The 20521-nt window shown below is 45.4% G+C and overlaps 1 protein-coding gene across 2 annotated transcripts in view; it reads right to left on the reverse strand.

Annotated features, from left to right (window-relative positions):
- Positions 1–1045: 1045 nt before the first annotated feature.
- LOC126533119 (ankyrin repeat and SOCS box protein 3-like) overlaps positions 1046–20521 on the reverse strand; it is a 29473-nt gene continuing 9997 nt past the window's right edge. For both annotated transcript variants that reach the window (XM_050180389.3, XM_055071848.2), the window contains 4 exons: positions 17695–17921; positions 7946–8150; positions 4495–4670; positions 1046–1317 (listed from right to left, as the gene is read on the reverse strand). In XM_050180389.3, the coding sequence (XP_050036346.1) occupies positions 1160–1317; positions 4495–4670; positions 7946–8150; positions 17695–17921 (766 nt within the window). In that variant the 3' untranslated portion in view covers positions 1046–1159. The remainder of the gene's footprint in view (positions 1318–4494; positions 4671–7945; positions 8151–17694; positions 17922–20521) is intronic.

Consider the following 20521-nt stretch of genomic DNA (forward strand, 5'->3'; position numbering starts at 1 on the left):
CAACGTTACTAGATTATAGCTTACTTTCGTTGCTTTCCATGAACTGTATTATAGGCACTAGCGCATAACATCGTATGTCATTTCAAGCGCCTTTAAAGTGCGAGAACTACACACAGAACTCAACACACAAAACGAGCGACATGTGTGTTGCTATACGGGGCGGCGTTTTTCTCTGTACTGCCAGAAAAGTATTAAGTAACTCTAATACTACCCAGCACACTTTCTTATCTGCCATGAGGCCGGCCACAGTGAGTTCAAAAGTCCAGCCTATAAGCCCCATATATAGGCAGGAACGTCTGTCTTGCTTTCAGAAGCTAAATACAGATATTTTACACTGAGGCTAAAAACTTATTAGTAAGATCTTGATCAGGGCTAGTTGGTTCATATTTAGAACTGAGGTTAAACAGCGGGAGTAAAACAAGGACACGAGGAAACAAATACCACAGACAAGTGCTGACTGCCAACTGGAAGTTTGCTTGAAGTTCTCCAGCCATTTTATACCTTTTTCAGCATAGGCATGCATACACCAGTCGCAAAAAGGTATAAAATGGCTGGAGAATTTCAAACAAACTTCCGGTTGGCAGTCAGCACTTGTCTGTGGTATTTGTTTCCTCCGTGTCTTTGTTTAACTCCCGCTGTTTAACCTCAGTTCTAAATATGAACCAACTAGCCCTCATCAAGATCTTACTAATACAAAGTTTCTTATTCAAGTGATTCTCCTATGCTCATTGTCTGCTTCTTTTGTGAAAAGAGTAAATCATACATTGCTGTCTTTCCACCGCGATGACGCACATAATAATACAGAAGTCTTTCGACATCCGTATCTTTTTTAATTTTCGGGCCCGTGCGTAGCGGCGTCACGATGATTTAACAACTACAAGGCGTTCAATGCATTTTGTGATAGCAGGCCCTCTTTCGCTTCAAGTTTGAACCTGGATGGGCTGGTTTCCGGCATGGCTGCTAGGGTGCAAGCATCTAGTTTAAGTCGCCAATAGGAAGGTCACTGGCATCAGAGAGAGGTCTTAACACTTAGTAAAAAAAAATATTCATCTGCACAATGACATTTATTATACACATATAAGCGCAATCTTACATATATATATATATAATTAACACATACAATATACAATATAGCAGAATCAACAGCTGCTTGTGTCAATCAGGCAATGTTTCCAAGGTCCTTGTACAATATAAACCTCTGAATCGCCGGTGGAATGTTCGTCTTTGGAATAAGTTCCTCGAAGTAGTGGCCATGATTGCTGTGCAGCCACCTGCGCAGGACCACTCGGCAGAGGCATTTCAACTTCAAAGGAGACTCTACAAGAAATAAGCATGATAAGAAATTAGGTATACCATACTGAAGTGCATGTGTACTTAAAAAAAAAAAAAAAAAAGGTGCAGTTTTGCACATAATGTGAAGCAGCGATATTATGCGCCGTAGGTCTTGCACCGTTCCATCTGGAGTAAAAGTTCCGAGATGCGCAGTAACAGGTAAAAAGCGCTTGAAAAAGAAAATGAGGACGAAGGAGGGCACAATGTGAGTGCTGATCTTTAGAAAAATGGCTAACTTGAACCCGAGGCACACATATATGCAGCAGACACCACTTAAACAGAACTCGTAGAGACAGAAAAAAGTGTTCCATTTACCAGCAGTTTTGTTTAAGTTAGGGACACAAAAATGACCAAATATTGCTTGGAAAGCACAGTGTTTTAAGTTTAATGCGGTGAAGAAAGAAACATTATTGTGCTCTGCTTTGAATATCACTTCGCATCTTTTGAGCAAGGTATGTGTTCATACACGAAAAGCTTCCCAATAATTCCACACCAATCTTGAGTTCAAATTAGCACTGCAGACTCTCAATGACATGTCTTCCATCAAGTCCGAAACAGCAATGCGCACTGAAGGAGTAATATTCATGGCTGTCACTAGAATATATAGTCTTCGTCACAAATATTTGCAATATTATCTTCCAACGCACACCTCAGAGCAGGTAACTTCTTATCTGTCTCATATTCTTGCGGTAGTTACGAAACAGTAGCTGCAACTTGACTGTAAAGCTCTTCCATATCAATTCTATTTCCTTCTTCCTCAACAATTGCTTGCGTAGAAAAGCCCTATGGTGATTATTTGGCATCACCGTTTAAGAGGAAGCTTTAGCTCAGGCCCAACTTTGACGTGGCCTTATCAAGTACATGTAAAATGCAAAAACGCTTTTATGAGATAACTGCTGGACCGATTTTAATGAAATTTGTTGCATTTGAAAGAGAAAGTTAACTTCTAGTGACTTTTGGAAGTGGAATTTCAATTTAGGGCCTGATTTTTGTTAAACAAAGTTTGGAAATTAATATGTCTGCTTTAAGAACAGACATTGTGGTTCTGTAAATGGCATCTATTAGATAATTCAAAGTGGACAAGTTTGATATGTCAATTTATATCTTATGTGCATTTGTAATGTTGGTTACAAGGGTTCTGCAAAAGCTGTATTTCCATATTACTAAATTTTTTTCGAATTTATGTGTAACATATCAATTTTGTCCGCTTTAGATGTACTATTAGAAGCAATTCACAGAATTGTGATATCATTTTTCATTGCTGAGTTACAGTTGTAAACTTGATAGTTGCGTTTCCTGAAAATTTTCTATTGTTGCCAATTTTTAGTAAAAAATTAACGACCTAAATTGGAAATACGAAACCAAGAGTCACTAGATTTTCAGTTTTTCTTTTAAATGCAACAAACCTCGTCAAATCTGGTGTCGTGGTTGCCGAGAAAAACGAATTCTCCTTTTACATGTATTTATAGAAGAGCACCCGAGCTAAAGCTTCCTCTTAACATGGTTGTCATAGATTTCCTGTTACATATGTGGTATAACAGTCAATCAAGCAGGTGGTAGTTTCAGTTCCAGTTTCACAGAACCGAAGTTCACGAAAAGAAGCATTCCGTTAAACCGAAGTTTGTAAACGGTTTCTCTATTAAGGCCAACTAAAGATGATACCCTTATTCTGCTCATCCAGCATTTACGTTTAAGTGAGTTTCATTTATCTAGAGCCCACTGTGCCTGCCATGCGTGGAGATAATTACTTTTTTTTTTTTACGTGCACACTTTCCAAAAATGCAGTCACACTATCAAAGAACACACTAGGACACATTAAAAAATTATAATTCCTTGTCTGACGAAGAGAAGGATGAAGTGCTCACACATTCAGTGCCCAAACTTGCAATTTCCACTGCTTCTATAATTAATTTTGTTAGTTCATCTCTGCACGTCAATAAAACCACACAGAACTGTGAACTAAGATTTACAAAAGAAGTGAAAAAATTATGCAGATCACATGCACTGTGGGAATTGATTCTATGCAAAGCATTTTGCAGGTGACCATCCAGCATCATCTGGGGCTCTTCAAAGATTTACCAGAAATATTAACTTCTTTGTCAAGCAATGGTTTGTGTGACGACAGCAGCAAGATGACGACAGCTAAAATAGTACGACAGCTACAGCATGACAATTATAATTTTTTTTCACTACAGCAAAGAAAAGGTCACAACTTGTTCCATTACGACTTGGGTCATATGATGGCCGCACAATGCTGTGCAACATCCTAGCATTATCTACTAAAAGGAAAGCACTGGGGGATGTGGGCCAATCTCGAAGTACTGGCAGGAGAAAAGAGTACGCTCCTGCTTGTGATGCACAGGAAAGATGGTGGTCAGTCTGTGGCCGAATGGAAAGTGGGTACGCCAGACCTCTGAAAGATCTATTTGGTATTGGCATGAAAGAAGTATGCGAGCAATCGCAGTATAATGGTAAGAGCATCGGGCTGCTATGCTGGGAGATCGAGGTACGAGCTCACCATCATACACATACTTTTTTTATTGAAGACGCCTGAAATGAGGTGAGACAGGAACCTATACATTTACCACAAGGTGCCTGGAATGAGCCAAAGAAGCTTCACACTTTAAATAATTTATGCACATCCCAGGTGCTTTGGGAATAGGTTTAAGCAAAGCAACCATTTGCAAATATGAAGCATTTTCACAGAGAAACGCCTCACTCAACGTGAACTTGTAGCACTTGAAAGCATGAAAAGCTGGACGAGTTGGTATGGCTTAATTTCTCTAGTACTGGAGACATGTCCAACATAAACCAGAGGCTATTGCATGCACTACAAACTGGCTAGAGCACTAGCCAGCATGCCCGAACTATAGGATCAGCTAAAGTCAAACCCAGGCTCTGGCCACATTCTGTTTGTGTTGGAGCTCGCATCAGCACTCGGTGAATTATGCCCCTGGAATTCCTGTGCCACATCAGTTTGCACCATCTGCGAGACTGGGCCATTGTGCAGGACAGCAGCCAGCACCTCCCCCCCCTACACACACACACGCACACACAAGGTAAGCAGAAATGAAAAGAAAGTTTGGCTTTAAAAATGAACTTGAATAGAAAAATTTGCACATATGCAACTGCACAAACAAACTGATTCCTTGCAATACTCACCTAAGGATTCTACCATGGCTGACCACTGTTCCTGGTTTAGTGGACACCATCGAGGACCAATCCTGATACAAGTCTTCACAAGGTTCTGTAGTAACGATGGGCTTGTCACAAAGCACCGAATTGTTTTGAGAACATTCAATGCATGTTGTTCATTCTTCTTATGGTAAAAAATGCAGCTGGAAAGAAAAATCAAAGCCATTTCAAATGGCACCAACAGGGATGAAGTGTGTAAGCCATGAGAACTGTCAGCTAAGGTGCCATAAATGCCTTCAGCATTTCTATGCCAGCTGCTTTTGTTTTGTGACGTTCTTGGTATGCTTAGGCACTGGTTCATCTGCACTGCGCCTTGCCATTATGGCAATGGCAAGTCTGGGTACAGACACCGCATATAACCCAACATCACTACTATGGCAAACACAATGACAATGGCAAAAAAATCAAAGCAGAAGTAGCACTAGCACCAACTGAAACAACTTGGTCATGGGTTTTTAACATTACATATTTTACTTTATCTATACAAGCCTTTTAGAATTGTGCTACAAAAAATTAGCTTTCTTTCTTTCTTAATGCATCAGGCTCCAACAGTAAAAGAATTTTAACCATAAACCTCACATGATGAGTGTTTCCCTAAGTGTGTTTTGCAATTTCAAGGCAGGCTGCACCAAAACAAGTTGGGTTTTTAAAGATGGCTTGGAAACATTAGTAATAAAGAGGTGGAAGATGGCTGTGGCATTGATGACAGCAAAATACAGGCTGTAGCTGAACATAAATAAACAAATCAAACCAGTGCACTTTCATTTTGGGAGATTCTGCTTTAACTGCTGCTTGCTTCCTTTCTTGTTGGCTCAATTTGTATGCAAGCTGAATCACTCACTATACATTACCAACAGCAAATCAAGATTTTAGCAAGATATTTTGCATTACCACTTATTCAGTGAAATAGAATAGCTTGTGGCAGGGAAAAAGAAGACTAGGATATTACAGTGCTTTATATTCAAGCACATAAAGCTATTATAATCATGAGGGGTCCTGAGGTAGCAGGGTGTTAAAGGTCGAGTGCAACAAATTTCAGACTGGGTAAAAAGTCTAGTTTCTGACAGTGTCTGGGAGCCACACCAAGCAGCACTGTCATGGGTGCCAAGGGGTCCAGGCACGAAAGCAAGACAAGCACACGTGCATAGTTCTAGGACCTGTGTTATGTCTGCTTACCACTAGGTGCCTGCGGCATCAGTTGATGTGCTATTCAGAGGCCATTCATTACACAATTAGGTGATCACATGCCCTATGCCTTTGTCAATGTCATTTAGATTGTGTATACTGCTAGTTCATAACAACTTTAGCCAAAGTACAATTTCATTGCAGTTGGCTCAATGTATCGCGGACTGCCTTATGCAACATTTCATATGTGGACTTCCCACACGCACTTAGCTTGCAAAGTTGCGTAGCGCACGGCAACAGCAGCAGTATGGCACTGTCGGAGAGTGAGCCCGACTTTGTTAGCTGGTGTCACTCAAAAGTAGTAAGATCTCAAGAGGAAACTTTAGCTTAAGGGCTCCCATGTACATAAACGGGAACGAAGAAATAGTTTTTCTTGGCAACTGCTGCACTGAATTCGACGAAGCTTGTTAATATTAAAAGTAAAGGTTTATATCTAGCGACCATTCAAATCGGTCCAGGGGTTTGCTCATAAAAGCATTTCTGCTTTTACAAGTTATTTGAATAGGTGGTATCGAAGTTGACCCCAAGCTAAAGCTTCCACTTAAGAGGAAGCTTTAGCTCCGGTGCTCCTATCTAAATACATGTAAAAGGAGAATTCATTTTTCTCGGTAACCACTGCACCAAATTTGGAAAGGTTTGTTGCATTTAAAAGAAAAACTTAAAATCTAGTGACTGTCGGTTTTGAATTTTTTATTTAGATTGTCAATTCTTTATTAAAAATTAGCAAAACATACAAAATTATCACAAAACGAAACTATTAAGTTTACAGCTCTGTAACTCAGCAATGAAAAATTATACCACAATTCTGTGAATTGCATCTAAGAGTACATCTAAAGCAGACAAAATTGATATGCTACACATGAATTTTTTTTAAATCTGTAAATATGGAACTACAGCTTTTGCAGAATCCTTGTACACAACGTAACAAATTCACGTAAGTTATGAAACGACATATCGAATTTGTCCGCTTTCAATGATCTAATAGATGCTGTTTATAGAACCGTGTTACCTGTTCTTGATGCAGAGCTATTAATTTGTAAACTTTGTGCTTCTATATTTTTGAAACTTTAGTATTCTTGAAAATTCTTGTAACAAAATTCAAGCCCTAAATCAGAATTCTGCTTCAAACAGTCACTAGAATTTAGCTTTCTCTCTCAAATGCAACAAATTTCTTTAATATCGGTCCAGGGGTTATCCCAGAAAAACGTTTTTGCTTTCTACATGTGTATTTGAATAAGCCGCATCGGAGTTGGGCCCGAGCTGAAGCTTTCTCTTAAGCACAGGCGGTGAACAGAATTAATTAACAAGTTAAATGAAGTCACTTTTTAATTAAACGAGACCAACAATACTCATTGCACTAACTTTACGAGTCTCACGTCTCCAAGACTGCTATGAGGCTTCTGCAAGATCACTGTGCGAAAGCTGCAAGAACTTAACAGAGAAAGCATCCATGCTGCACTCATCCAACAAACATCCAACCGCGCCTTGCCTCACCACACTTGGAGATCTCGGTCTGCTTATGCCTCACAGTATTAATGTGTCTTGGCAAGTGCTGCTCTCTTGCTCCAGAGCAATGTTCCACATTTTTTACAACTTCGAGTGCACATCGCTTCTACTTTTACCAAGTCTGTTGGCTGTAGCAGTCGCATGCAATGCACGTTCACACTGTAATTTATTTATTTATTTTTACATACTGCAGCCGTTTTATGGCTATGGCAGGAGTGGGGAATCATACAGTTGTATATCGTAGAAAAATGTGCAAAGTAAGCAGCACGAGAGAGAGAAAACAACAAAATATAGGTCAATAACATTCAAGTTTAAGCAAGAAATTGTCCAACGGAAGAGAACGAATGGCACCAGGCAACGAGTTCCAATATTCAATCGTTAAAGGGAAAAAACTACATTTTAACGCATCAGTTCGTGATCGATAGGATACAATATTGATGGTGATACCTCCTAGATAAGGAACGTTCAGCAAATTTTATGTATGTACTAAGGGAGAAAGTGAATCATAATATGTATTGCAGTTTTTATATGAGCCAGCCCTGTACTGCAGCCATGATCACATTACATTTGCAAGGATATGGAAACTGCTTCCTTCCACACTGCGTTCCAGACCCCCTACTATATGTTAAGTGCAAGTTTCACTCATATGAAGCCTGGCCCCATATTTAGTTCAGCCACTTATTGCAGCAAGAAATCTTTGCATTAAATGTCACCAAACAGAACTTACCTTGCCAACTTGAGATTGCTGGCTTCATCACAAAAGCCGACAGCTGGATCAAGCCCCATTCGCAAGACTCTAACAAGCGTGTTCTGATCACTGACGGCCACTTGAAGGCATGGGTTCCCACAGCTGACAGTGTGGTTGAGACGATTCAAGTCGCCTCCAGAAGCGACGAGGAGCCTCAGGAGTTGCTCATTTGGAACTAGCAGTGCTGCGAATAGATCACCAACATCATCAACCACTTAAAGACCAAGTGCTAGAAAGTTACACATTGGCTAAATTGGCTTCAAAGGAGTAGTATATGCTCCTGAAGAAATCTTGGCAAAGCTGCTGTGCTGGTAATTGTCTGATTGTCTTATTAACAGCCTTTCAATAGTAGCACCTAAGCAGATGACGTTTGAAACTTGTGGTTAATGGATACGATGAAAATCCCAGACTAAGACCTCCAAGATTTTCAGCATGCTGAGGGCGCCATTTAATCTTGGAGCTTGTGTCAAGGATCTGCTCTGGTTCTCAACTTTCTGGATTCTGCATCACTTTCACCTTTCCCTCACCACACTTGACAAGGTTTATCTCCTGTATCAAACACCAAAAGGCCAGCTGTTGGCACTAGTGATGTTTAAGCACTCAGCTTTTGACACTTCACAGATTACAAAATGAGACATTCCATTCTCTCCTAAAGTTAGAGGCAGACTTGCACCAAAACTAGGAGATTTAGATTGTTCTTGCATGTAGTGCATGAATATGACATGCTCATTGTAGCTGAGCAGCTAGTGCTTGTGCCAGTGGCAATTGTGAGGGAAATATTTTTTTGAAGTACAGAGTGACAAATGGCAAGTGCATTATGCTTCTTTGGTAAGAGACATTCCTGTATTCTTGACTTGTCATTGACTCTAAAATTGTTGACTCTTAGGAAAAGTGTTTCAATCCATACTGAGCTGGGCTTATTGCCATATATTGTGATACACACTCTGTGATACGGAAAACGTACACTGACGAATAAATCTGAAAGCAGTTTTGAGTGTCATGTGAGAACAAATTTACTCTAAGATTTTGCAAATCAGCAAGGCATGCTTAGGTGTATGAATAAAGAGGTTTCACTGCAAGTTCACATTTGTGTCAACAGGATTTTGCACAACAATGAATCAGAAATTAGTAAGCTCCTTCAAGCATTAGTTCATGTACATGTTTTTAAAGACGTTGGACCAAAACGAGAATTTTCACAATATTTCAATATGTTTATCCAGCTGGATGCTGCAGCGTTCCAATTAAAGTAGTATACTTGGCTTCAGTGTTATCATATAAAATCTGTGGGACAAAGTGCACAACACACAGAAGCAGCATGTGGGCTACACTTCGAAACAATTTTTCTCATTTTCAATTCCTTTTCCTCTTGGCCACTGGGTTGCATAAAGCAGTGGCCCTGACTTTGCTGCGAATGGCTGCTCTGAGCAATGGATAATAGGAAGTTACAGTAAAACCTCGTTAAACCGTACCCCCTTAAACAGTAGTCTTATTTCAAAAGTACTGGTAAAGTCAAATCCCTGACTCAGCGGCCACTGAACATAATGCCTTTTATACCCGCATAAACAGTACCAGCTTATTGTGTACATATCGGTTAACACGTAGTGTTTGCACTTTTCATAGTGCAATCATGGTGGTAGGTCTGCCAGGCAGAAGAACGAGTCTTGTAGATCAGAACAGCCTCCAAGCACAAACGCAGAGGGCGCTTGGAAGGGTGAAGCCACATTAACATCAACATCATTTCGATGTTGAGCCAGAGAGCGTTGTTGCTGGCGAGTGGTGGCCTGTGCTGTGGCATCGTGCAAGCTAGGGCTTGCGTCATGCCGAGGAAGCTCGGACAAAGACCGGATGCTCAGCATAAAAGAAAAATTGGACATGATTTGTGCTATCGAACGTGGTACTAAGTCGGCACTGGCTTCGCGAGAAGGATCTACTGTTGACTACGGTGTATGGCATTTGGAATGTGAAGGGAAGATGCTCGGCTGCTGGGACTGCAAAAACATGTCAGCTACAAGGTTCAACTTTTTGAAGTTGCCTCTGTTATTGCCGAAGCGTCGCCTAACGACAGTGGTGAGCACAACACTGAAAGTGACAGCACAGGTGATTCTAGCCCGACAGTGGCAGAAGCTGTGCGTTACGTCAGCTTCATGCGGGTGTTTGCTGAGAAGAGGGGGCTGGTGGAAAAGCTGGCTTTGTTAGAATCGCACCGCTGGCACGAGTTGTTGCAAACTCAGCGCTGACACCCGTTGTTGCAATCGGGTCGCAAGCCCCAAGGGTAGCGTTGGCCTGGCGGCCTGGGGCACTGGAAGCATCCGAAGGTCCCGGCAAAGCATGAGTCGACTGGTAACAGAACAACTGGTTTATTCTAACATCACAAAAGAGCGGGCGGTCAGGTCGACCGAAGTGAGAGACGGGAGAGCACGTAACTCGACAGAAGAAATCGGAGCCTCTCTCCTGGCGTCCGGGGGCAGCTGCTCTTATAGTCTCGGCGTCGCGGGCAAGAAGGAAGGTCACGGGTTGTGACCACGTGACGGCGGGGCACGGACGAGCGGAGATACATGTTGAGACGAGTGTAGTGACTCAACCGCCGGCCGGGCGCCGGACAGACCTCCTCGCTTCACACTTGGGGAGCTCCTCTCCCCGGCTGCCGCGCTTTGACAAGCGTGGGCACACACACACACACGCACACACGAAGACACGTGGCACTGAAACACGCCTGGACGCGCTTGGCGGGGAGACTGCGGGAGCTCCGAACGGGCCAAAATGTCCGCCGCTTTGAAGGAAGCCCCGGCGTCCGTTGCATCCGCGCCGGCTATACCGCGCGTCGTAGGCGAAACGTAACAGACCGCCCCGCCGGGGGAAGGAGATCCCGATGGTCAGGGGACTGCATCCGCTGTCCGGAGGGATGTCGCTCGATGATGCACATAACCGAAGTCGGGCGTCCGTCGGCGTTTCTTGAGCGCAGCGCACGGAGAAGGCCTCGTTCTCTCGTTCAGGTTCACACAGGACACTGCAAAGTGACTTCGGGAGAGTTGACATTTTTGTTCTCATTCCCGGCAAGCGTTAGAACTACGCCGAAAGTCAACCGCTCAGTCAGCAAGCACGGCACAACCCTCACTAAGCCCTGCCAGGCTCTTTCCCCTTTTATACTACTGTCTAGTTCCTTACAGTAGTTTAGCAGCACTCAGAACGCGTCCACAAATCGGAAAATTGCACTAGAAAGCACATCATCACTTTGAAACACTACACAAAAGCAATATGTTAAAAATCCTGCCTCAGGAAGAAAAACATCAGTAACAAACAATTTTGAGGCTGATTCCCACGTTAGGGGCTTCGACTTAGGCCATCGGCGTTACCGTTGAGACTCCCCTTTTTGTAACGCACCTCAAAGGAATATTGTTGCAAAGCGAGGCTCCAGCGCAGGAGGCGGCCATTTTTGGGAGAGATGGTCTGCAGCCATTGGAGAGGGCAGTGATCCGTCTCAATGATAAACCTCGAGCCGGCTAGGTAGCATGACAATTTCTGAACGGCCCACACGATACACGCACACTCTTTCTCGGTGGCGCTGTACGCCTGCTCACGACTGGTCAGCTTACGACTAGCATACAGGACGGGGTGTTCTACTTCTCCATTTTCCCGTTGGCACAGTACAACGCCCATGCCTCGCTCACTAGCATCACACTGAACAACGAACCCTTTTGTGTAGTCGGGCGATCGTAGCACAGGCTGGCTTGTTAGGGCGCTCTTTAGGGCGCTAAAAGCTCTTTCCTTCGTCTCGTCCCAGACGACTGTTTGCGGCTCTGTCTTTCTTAGAGCATCCGTCAGGGGAGCCGCGATATCAGAGTACCTGGGGATGTACCTCTGATAGTAGCCGGCGACACCTAAGAACGACCGAATATCGGTCTTCGTGCGCGGTTGCGGGAAGTCTCGCACAGCGGCCACCTTTATCTCAGAGGGGCGGCGACGACCCCGACCAATCACGTGACCGAGGTAGACAACCTCGGCCTGTGCTAACTGGCACTTGGGAGCCTTGACTGTCAAGCCCGCATCGCGCAGGCGGGTTAGCACTGCCCGCAAGTGGGCCATATGCTCAGGCCAGGATGCGGAGAATATCGCTACGTCGTCTAGATACGGTAAAGCGAATTCTTGCTGTCCCCGCAACACTTTATCCATGAGGCTTGAAAAGCAGTATGGCGCGTTCTTCAAACCAAAGCTCAACACTTTAAGACGGAATGTTCCCATTGGTGAAATGAACGCCGCATACCTACTAGCCTCTTCTGTAAGTGGAACCTGCCAATAACCCCTGACAAGATCTAGGGTGGAAATAAACTGAGCGCTACTCACTCTCTCAAGGCGCTCCTCGATGTTAGGGATCGGATAAATTTGATCCTTAGTGATGGAATTAAGCCTGCGGTAGTCGACGCAAGGACGAGGTTCCTTGCCCGGTACCTCAACTAAAATCAAAGGGGAGGTATAATCACTCTCACCCGCCTCAATAACACCGAGCTGTAGCATTTTCTTTACCTCAGCCTCCATGATATCGCTCTGGAGGGGTGACACCCGGTACGCTTTGGATCGTACTGGCTCTGGGGAGGTAAGTTCTATGTCGTGAGTAAGGACAGAAGTCCTACCAGGCCTCTCAGAGAACAGACCTTGAAACTCTTGTAAGAGCTGGTGTAGTTCGGTTTTCTGCTCAGGCGACAGCGATGCTTTACTGATTAAGTCACTAATGACTTGATCGGTGTCTTTCCTGTTCGTCACTGAGCCTAGTCCCGGAAGCTCGACCGGAAGCTCTTCGGGAGCGTTTACCATCATACACACTACTGCTTCCCGTTGCTTATAGGGTTTGAGCAGATTACAGTGGTAAACTTGCTGTGCTTTCCGTTTTCCTGGCAGACTGACCACGTAGTTCACGTCCGACAGTTTTTGAACAATCCGTGCTGGGCCCTCCCACTGCACGTCGAGTTTGTTTTTTAGCGATGTGCGCAATATCATGACCTCATCGCCCACCTCAAAACGACGGGCCCTGGCTGTCCGATCATAATAAACCTTGGCCCTCTGCTGGGCCTTTGCCATTGCTTCACCTGACAACTCCTGTGCCCTTCTTAAGCGTTCGAGGAGCTTAAGCACGTACTCCACCACGACTGGGTCGTCGCCCCTGCCTTCCCACGATTCTCGAAGCATGCGAAGCGGAGATCGCAGCGAGCGACCGTACACCAGCTCAGCTGGCGAAAACCCCGTAGCCGCATGCGGCGCGGTCCGTAATGCAAACATTACCCCAGGCAGACACAGCTCCCAGTCAGTTTGATGTTCAAAACACAATGCTCTCAACACGCGCTTCATGACGGAGTGGAGCTTCTCAACGGAATTCGACTGGGGGTGGTGCACTGAGCTGTGTAACAGCTTTACCCCGCACCTTTCGAGAAAGGCTGTCGTCAAAGCGCTCGTAAACACCGTGCCCTGATCTGACTGGATTTCCGCAGGAAAACCAACTCGCGCAAATATGGACAGTAGTGCATTGACTATCTCAACTGAGCTTAGTTCTTTAAGCGGCACTGCTTCAGGGAACTTTGTCGCTGGGCAGATCACAGTCAAAATGTGTCTGTACCCCGTGGCTGTTACCGGCAGAGGTCCCACTGTATCAATAACGAGCCGTCTAAAAGGCTCCGTAATGATAGGTACCAACTTCAACGGCGCCCTCGATTTGTCCCCTGGTTTGCCCACCCGCTGACAGGTGTCGCATGTCTTCACAAAGTGGTCTGCGTCCCGAAAACACCCTGGCCAATAGTACTCCTGCAAGAGACGGTCCTTAGTTTTCTTAACTCCTAGGTGTCCGGACCACGAACCCCCATGCGACAAGCGCAACAGATCCTGACGGTAGCACTGAGGCACGATCAGCTGATCGAACTCCACTCCTCTGCGGTCTAGATACTTCCGGTACAGGACCCCACCTCTTTCCACAAAGCGAGCATTTTTCTTGGCGATACCTTCCTTGACAATGCAGCGTATGTTTTCTAGGCTGCCATCCTTCTTTTGCTCGGCTATCAAAGCCGACCGGCTGACTTTTAGCAACCTGTTAAGTCCATCTGACGTAGGCGCGATGAGCAAATCTGCAGATAGCACTTCTAGCTTTCCCGTGTCGGGCATTTCCTCTCCAGTATCTGGTGCCTTCAACGCTACAGGCTCAATTTTATTCAGTTCGGGCGTGCTCTGAATATCAGCTTGCTGCACCTCTGACCCTTTCTCATTGTTTGACAACGTCGGTCCCGCAACTACCGCCTTTGCAGCGAGCTCCCGAACCTTCGATCTGGTTAAGGCCTGAACGCTAGCCTCACCAAACAAAAGCCCCTTCTCGCGCAGGAGGTGATCGGACCTGTTCGAAAATAGGTACGGGTACTGGGGGGGCAGCATAGATGACACTGCCGCCTCCGTCTCAAGCGCTCCGAAAGGTCCTTCAATCAGCACTCTTGCTACGGGCAGACACACGCTGTGAGCTTCCACGGCTTGCTTGATCCATGCGCACTCGCCCGTGAACATATCGGGTTCTACGTAGGAGGGGTGAACTACATCCATCGTAGCTGCGGAATCGCGAAGCACTCGGCACTCTTTCCCGTTCACGAGGAGGTCTCGCATGTAAGGCTCGAGAAGCTTCATGTTCTCGTCAGTGCTGCATAAGGACAAAAACACGACTTTTGTTTTTGTTTCTGGACACTGCGGCGAAAAGTGACCCGGCTTCTGGCACGTATAACAAACGCGCGCTTGCCTCGTCTCGAACCGTTTTCTGCGTTCGGCTTCGGCTGCCGCCGTCTCCTTACGTTCGGTCGGACTGCTTTCACTCGCATCCGAACTACGTGTGTCCCCCTTTGCTCTCATGGGTGTGAACTTCGGCCTCTCAAACTTGGAGCCAAATTCACCCTTTTGACCGTCCTTAGCTCCGCGAGCCCGACGCGTCACAAACTCTTCGGCTAGCTCAGCGGCTCTAGCCACCGTACTAACGTCTGGCCTATCCAAGACCCAGTACCGCACGTTCTCAGGTAACCGACTATAAAACTGTTCCAGCCCGAAACACTGCAGAACTTTCTCGTGGTCACCAAACGCTTTCTCTTCTTTGAGCCACTCCTGCATGTTTGACATTAGCCTGTAGGCAAACTCTGTATACGACTCACTTCTGCCTTTCTCATTTTCCCGGAACTTCCGACGGAACGCCTCCGCTGACAGCCTGTACTTTTTTAGCAGACTCGATTTCACTTTCTCGAAATCCTCTGCCTCCTCTCTCTCCAAGCGAGCGACTACGTCGGCCGCCTCGCCGGGTAACAAAGTGAGCAAGCGCTGTGGCCACGTTTCCCGAGAGAACCCCTGCTTCTCGCACGTTCGCTCAAAGTTAACCAGGAACAAACCAATGTCCTCTCCAAGCTTAAACGGCCGCATCAAATCAGTCATTTTGAACGATACTCGTTCTCCTGCACCGTGTGCCTGACTTCCATTACGAGCGCGTTCCATCTCTACCTCGAGACGCTTCATTTCCAAAGCGTGTTGACGGTCACGCTCTTCTTTTTCTTTCTGCTCTTTTCGTTCGCGCTCATCTTTCTGTTCTTTAAGTTCGCGCTCCTGTTTCTCTTTCTGTTCTTTAAGTTCGCGCTCCTGTTTCTCTTTCTGTTCTTGAAGTTCGCGCTCATGTCTTTCTTTTTGCTCTTTAAGTTCGCGCTCCTGTCTTTTTGCCGTCTCCCTCTCCTCAATGGTCTCAAGGCATTCCGACAGCTCGTCATCCTCAGCTTCTAACTCAAGAATAGCCCTTAGCAGTTCCGGTTTTCTGAGTTTGTCTGAGACATCCAGACCCAACTCTCTTGCAAGCTCCAGCAATTTCGGTTGGCGCAACGACTTCAAATCCATGGCTGCTCCGAATGCTGCTTTCTCTACTGCCTACTATTGTCTTGCCGCAAACTAACCCGGCAGCAACGACAACCACAATTACCAGCTCTGTTTCTGACACTAACAAAAGCCTGGCAAAACTCAGAAGAAGAAAGTCCCGCACTCACCAAACCTCGCAGCCAAGAATTCAGCGCAGTCGTTCCGCTGCAGGCAACCAGTCATCACACAGGGCTCGTTGCACTGCTCCCGGATGGTCGTTGTGCTGCTCAGCATACAGTCAACTGCATCTCTTCGCTGCTGGCCTCCGTTGTCGCGATCTCACCGCTACCAGCCAGTTGTTAGAATCGCACCGCTGGCACGAGTTGTTGCAAACTCAGCGCTGACACCCGTTGTTGCAATCGGGTCGCAAGCCCCAAGGGTAGCGTTGGCCTGGCGGCCTGGGGCACTGGAAGCATCCGAAGGTCCCGGCAAAGCATGAGTCGACTGGTAACAGAACAACTGGTTTATTCTAACATCGCAAAAGAGCGGGCGGTCAGGTCGACCGAAGTGAGAGACGGGAGAGCACGTAACTCGACAGAAGAAATCGGAGCCTCTCTCCTGGCGTCCGGGGGCAGCTGCTCTTATAGTCTCGGCGTCGCGGGCAAGAAGGAAGGTCACGGGTTGTGACCACGTGACGGCGGGGCACGGACGAGCGGAGATACATGTTGAGACGAGTGTAGTGACTCAACCGCCGGCCGGGCGCCGGACAGACCTCCTCGCTTCACACTTGGGGAGCTCCTCTCCCCGGCTGCCGCGCTTTGACAAGCGTGGGCACACACACACACACGCACACACGAAGACACGTGGCACTGAAACACGCCTGGACGCGCTTGGCGGGGAGACTGCGGGAGCTCCGAACGGGCCAAAATGTCCGCCGCTTTGAAGGAAGCCCCGGCGTCCGTTGCATCCGCGCCGGCTATACCGCGCGTCGTAGGCGAAACGTAACAGCTTGGAAGCTTGAGCGACTGTCGTCGCTGCTAGGCCGCCGCGGCATTAAAAAATATAACAAACTTTTGTCGCGCGAAATGAATAAATACTGCATGTTTTTTGCCTTTTCATCGCACTCTCTCTGAGTGCATGGTTTTGACAGGTCAGTGGGTGATATCACGCTATTTCAGTTAAGCAGTACTATCGTTTAGTACATACTTTTTCCGAGCTCTGGCAAACTACGGTTTAACGAGGTTTCACTGTATTACAATATAATCTGACGAAAGAAATCCTAGCGAAATACAGCCCCTGACCTACCTTTTCCTCCAAAACTTAGTTTTGTGCTGCATCGAATGTAATGTAACCTGACGAAAAGCTTATGCTAGTGTTGCCAACTGAATTGGTTCACAAACATACTGGTACATAATGTTTGGCTTTTCTAAATAGAAACAAAGTGGTTAACGAGCGCTAATGTTGGAGCAGAGTAGTTGCATTTAACTGCTTCACAGTCAGTGAACGATGAGGACACCCTTGGCACAAAACACAAGTACATACAGAAACGACGCTCTGATATTTGTGTGTTTAAATACGAAAAGCATCAGTGAATTCTAAGAATCCCCAAGACTCACTAATGCCCTCCACTCTTAAAACTTTCACATTCAGGCTTTTGTGAAAGATGACATCGGTCTTCAGCAATGAGAAGCACTCTGCACCAGCTGGCTTCGAAGTACATGTGGTCGCTGTCTTGAACTGCTTTGGATGCAGCAGCGGGAATCACTTTTCGCATTATTTCAAAACCTTCAAGGCACCATATTACAATACACCACTTCACACTACTACAACCCACTCACAACATAACTGATTCAACATGAGACATAACCCCACTGTCATCGTACCGCATGCAAGGGGGCTGACACACTTGTTGCTGATGTGATTTGGACTAGCCCCTGCTTCGAGGAGGATCTGGACGGAAGGCACATCACTCTTCAGCACCGCAAATGACAGGGCAGAGTGGTACCGCGGGTGTGACTGACGAGGCAGCTGTTCTATCGGCTCCGTCACCCGTAGCAGGTAGGTATTGGGGTCGAAGCCAGCTTTGAGCAACTCCTGCAGGCATTCGTGGCTGCGTGAGAATGAACACTAAGTGCCTTTTGTGAAGCTGTTTGCAAATGACTGTTGAATGAATGAAGCTAGCATGCCTGATATTTCAGCTGGGCTCTCTTAAAAAGCAAAAGCTCTGCAATGAACATGAATGCCATATATTTTTGTGTAAGGGTCACACTTTTTCTAATGATTTCGGCCCAAATTTTTTGGGTGCAGCCAATGCATAAATAAAGAGTGAATAAATTTGTATGTTCTTTGAAAAACTAACATGCTTGCCGCCATGTGGGATGACTTTGACAAGCTGTTATATTAGTTTCATTGGCTACCCAATTCATGTCATGGCTGGCATGTAACCATGAAGCTAGAGCAGCTAAAGCTTGGTTCACCGCAAGCACATTGTTACAAGACGAAGCCATCCTTGAATGAGGGCTCGAATGTCGCACTGCACATAAGGTTGTATGATAAGAGCACAACTGGAGCTTTCACACAAAACGATAGTGCCTGCGTGCATTTCAGCTGACGTGGGACGGACAAAAGCTCACTACACCAATGTGTACAGTATGTACAAAGCAGAAAAACCTGTGGGTGCTGCCCTTAGTGGCCTAAAACATTGTGTGAACATGTATGCATGACACTACAGGACAAGCCACAGGGCACCTGGATACAAATTTCATCAGTGCTTAGTACACTATTCCGGAAACAATCAAATTCCTATTTGGTTGTTTCCGCAGTAGTGTACTAAGCACTGATGAAATTTGTATCCAGGTGCCCCATGGCTTGTCCTGTAGTGTCATGCATACATGTTCACACAATGTACTGTGCCGGCATCGCACTGTTCAAAGGTGAAGACATTCTCGAACAGCGCACTGCACAAGGTTTCATGGTGAAAAACGCCCAAGGTTTGCATGTGAAAGGTGAACAGAACATTGCAGTCGAACACGCATGCTTTTCAGGCAGCACGAGAGTGACAACGTATGCACAAAGCATCGAGGGCCTTATGGCGCAGTGCTTACATGCAGCAGCAGCACGCAGCTGCCTACGAAAGACAGCACAGACGAAAACTGCGGCAACACAAACTGCGGGGAATTGGTCAAATTAATTTTGTGACGACATTAATGGTTAAATTCACGATCTTCCTGGCAAAAGATTTATCAACTTCAATTGCAACCAAAAGGAGACCAATATTTGCACCCATGTACAGCAATGGTACTATGTGGACATACAGTTACATGACCGCGCCTGACAGGTTGCGTGCAGACAAAATGGAGGTGCAGCCCAAACCTAAATAATTTTTTCTGAGATATTTAGGCCCAGATTTAGAGGTGCAGATTTCACATGGCTGTCACCCTTACACGGGAATCTACAATATCTGTCATAGGGATAGCTAGTCTTTCGTGATGACTAATGGCAAATTAGCTAAATTTAATGCGCGGGTGCGATGTAGAAGACAAACACAAGAAATACATTTTGTTGTTTATGCATGACTAGAGAACAGCGCAAATATGCCAGTTCGTACAAATAAGGATTATAGAGGCACCAAAGTATGACGCTAATCTAGTTTTGACCAATGAAATATTCTTTCAGAAGTCAATTCCATTCATTCGGTGGTAAAATATTGATTACCAGAGTAGAAAATAAAGTTCCCTTTACTAAATTATATCGCCCGACTGCAAGGTGATATAATTGCGATGTCACATCAGGCGATGTCACATTAGTGTGACATCGCAGATATCAAATGATTTTCTCGTATCATTCTGGAGTGGAAAATGTTTTCCCAACTTGCTAGGTTGACTCTTTAGTCTCTTTGCAATAAAATGCAAGCCTTCTATATTGCCCAGCATAGGTTTTCTTACTTCCTGCCAGTTACCATTTTTCAGTACATTATTGCTGTTATCGCTGGGCACAGGATGCACCTACTCCATAGAAAATTTCCTGAGTGTTATGACCTATTTTACAGCAAGACAGACTTGTCTAATCAGACTGTGCATGCGATGCAAACAGTGTTGTACATTTTCGAATGTGCGCAAGCACCAGCTATTACTCCAGAATGAACGGAGATATATGTATAAATAGTGGATGGACTTGACCTCTGAAGTTCAGATTCGATTACAGACAACTGTGGTTGCCGCTATCATGATTTCAGTGCTGCTTGTTTCTCTGGGCTCAAGTTCACCCCATAAAGAACTATGCTATTAACTCACACTTTTGGCAGTGTTTGCTTCTTAACCGTCACTATGTGACAATATCATTTAACAGTTGCCTAGTTCTCAAAGACTGTAAAAATCCATGATATCACAGAGATCTTGTGCCAGGTGTGCAGAGTGGTGTCACAACCAATCTTCTATTTTTGCACTATTTCTTTTACAATAGCAAGCCTCCACTCACAATACGAGTGACATATTTAGTATTCCAGAAACAGAGTTTGCCAATTTAGCTTAACCTTATGCTTCTCCTTAATATCCCTTAAAACAAAACTGTGTGGATGCAAGAGCCATTATATAGATGTGCTACACATGGGCATTTGACAAAAAAATTTTGACGAGTGCGCACAGATTGATCAGAGTGCCATGTTTTATCAATACAAATATACCATATTTTCATGTGTGTCATCATCATCAT

The sequence above is a fragment of the Dermacentor andersoni genome, chromosome 7, assembly GCF_023375885.2.
Source record: "Dermacentor andersoni chromosome 7, qqDerAnde1_hic_scaffold, whole genome shotgun sequence".
NCBI lineage: Eukaryota > Metazoa > Arthropoda > Arachnida > Ixodida > Ixodidae > Dermacentor > Dermacentor andersoni.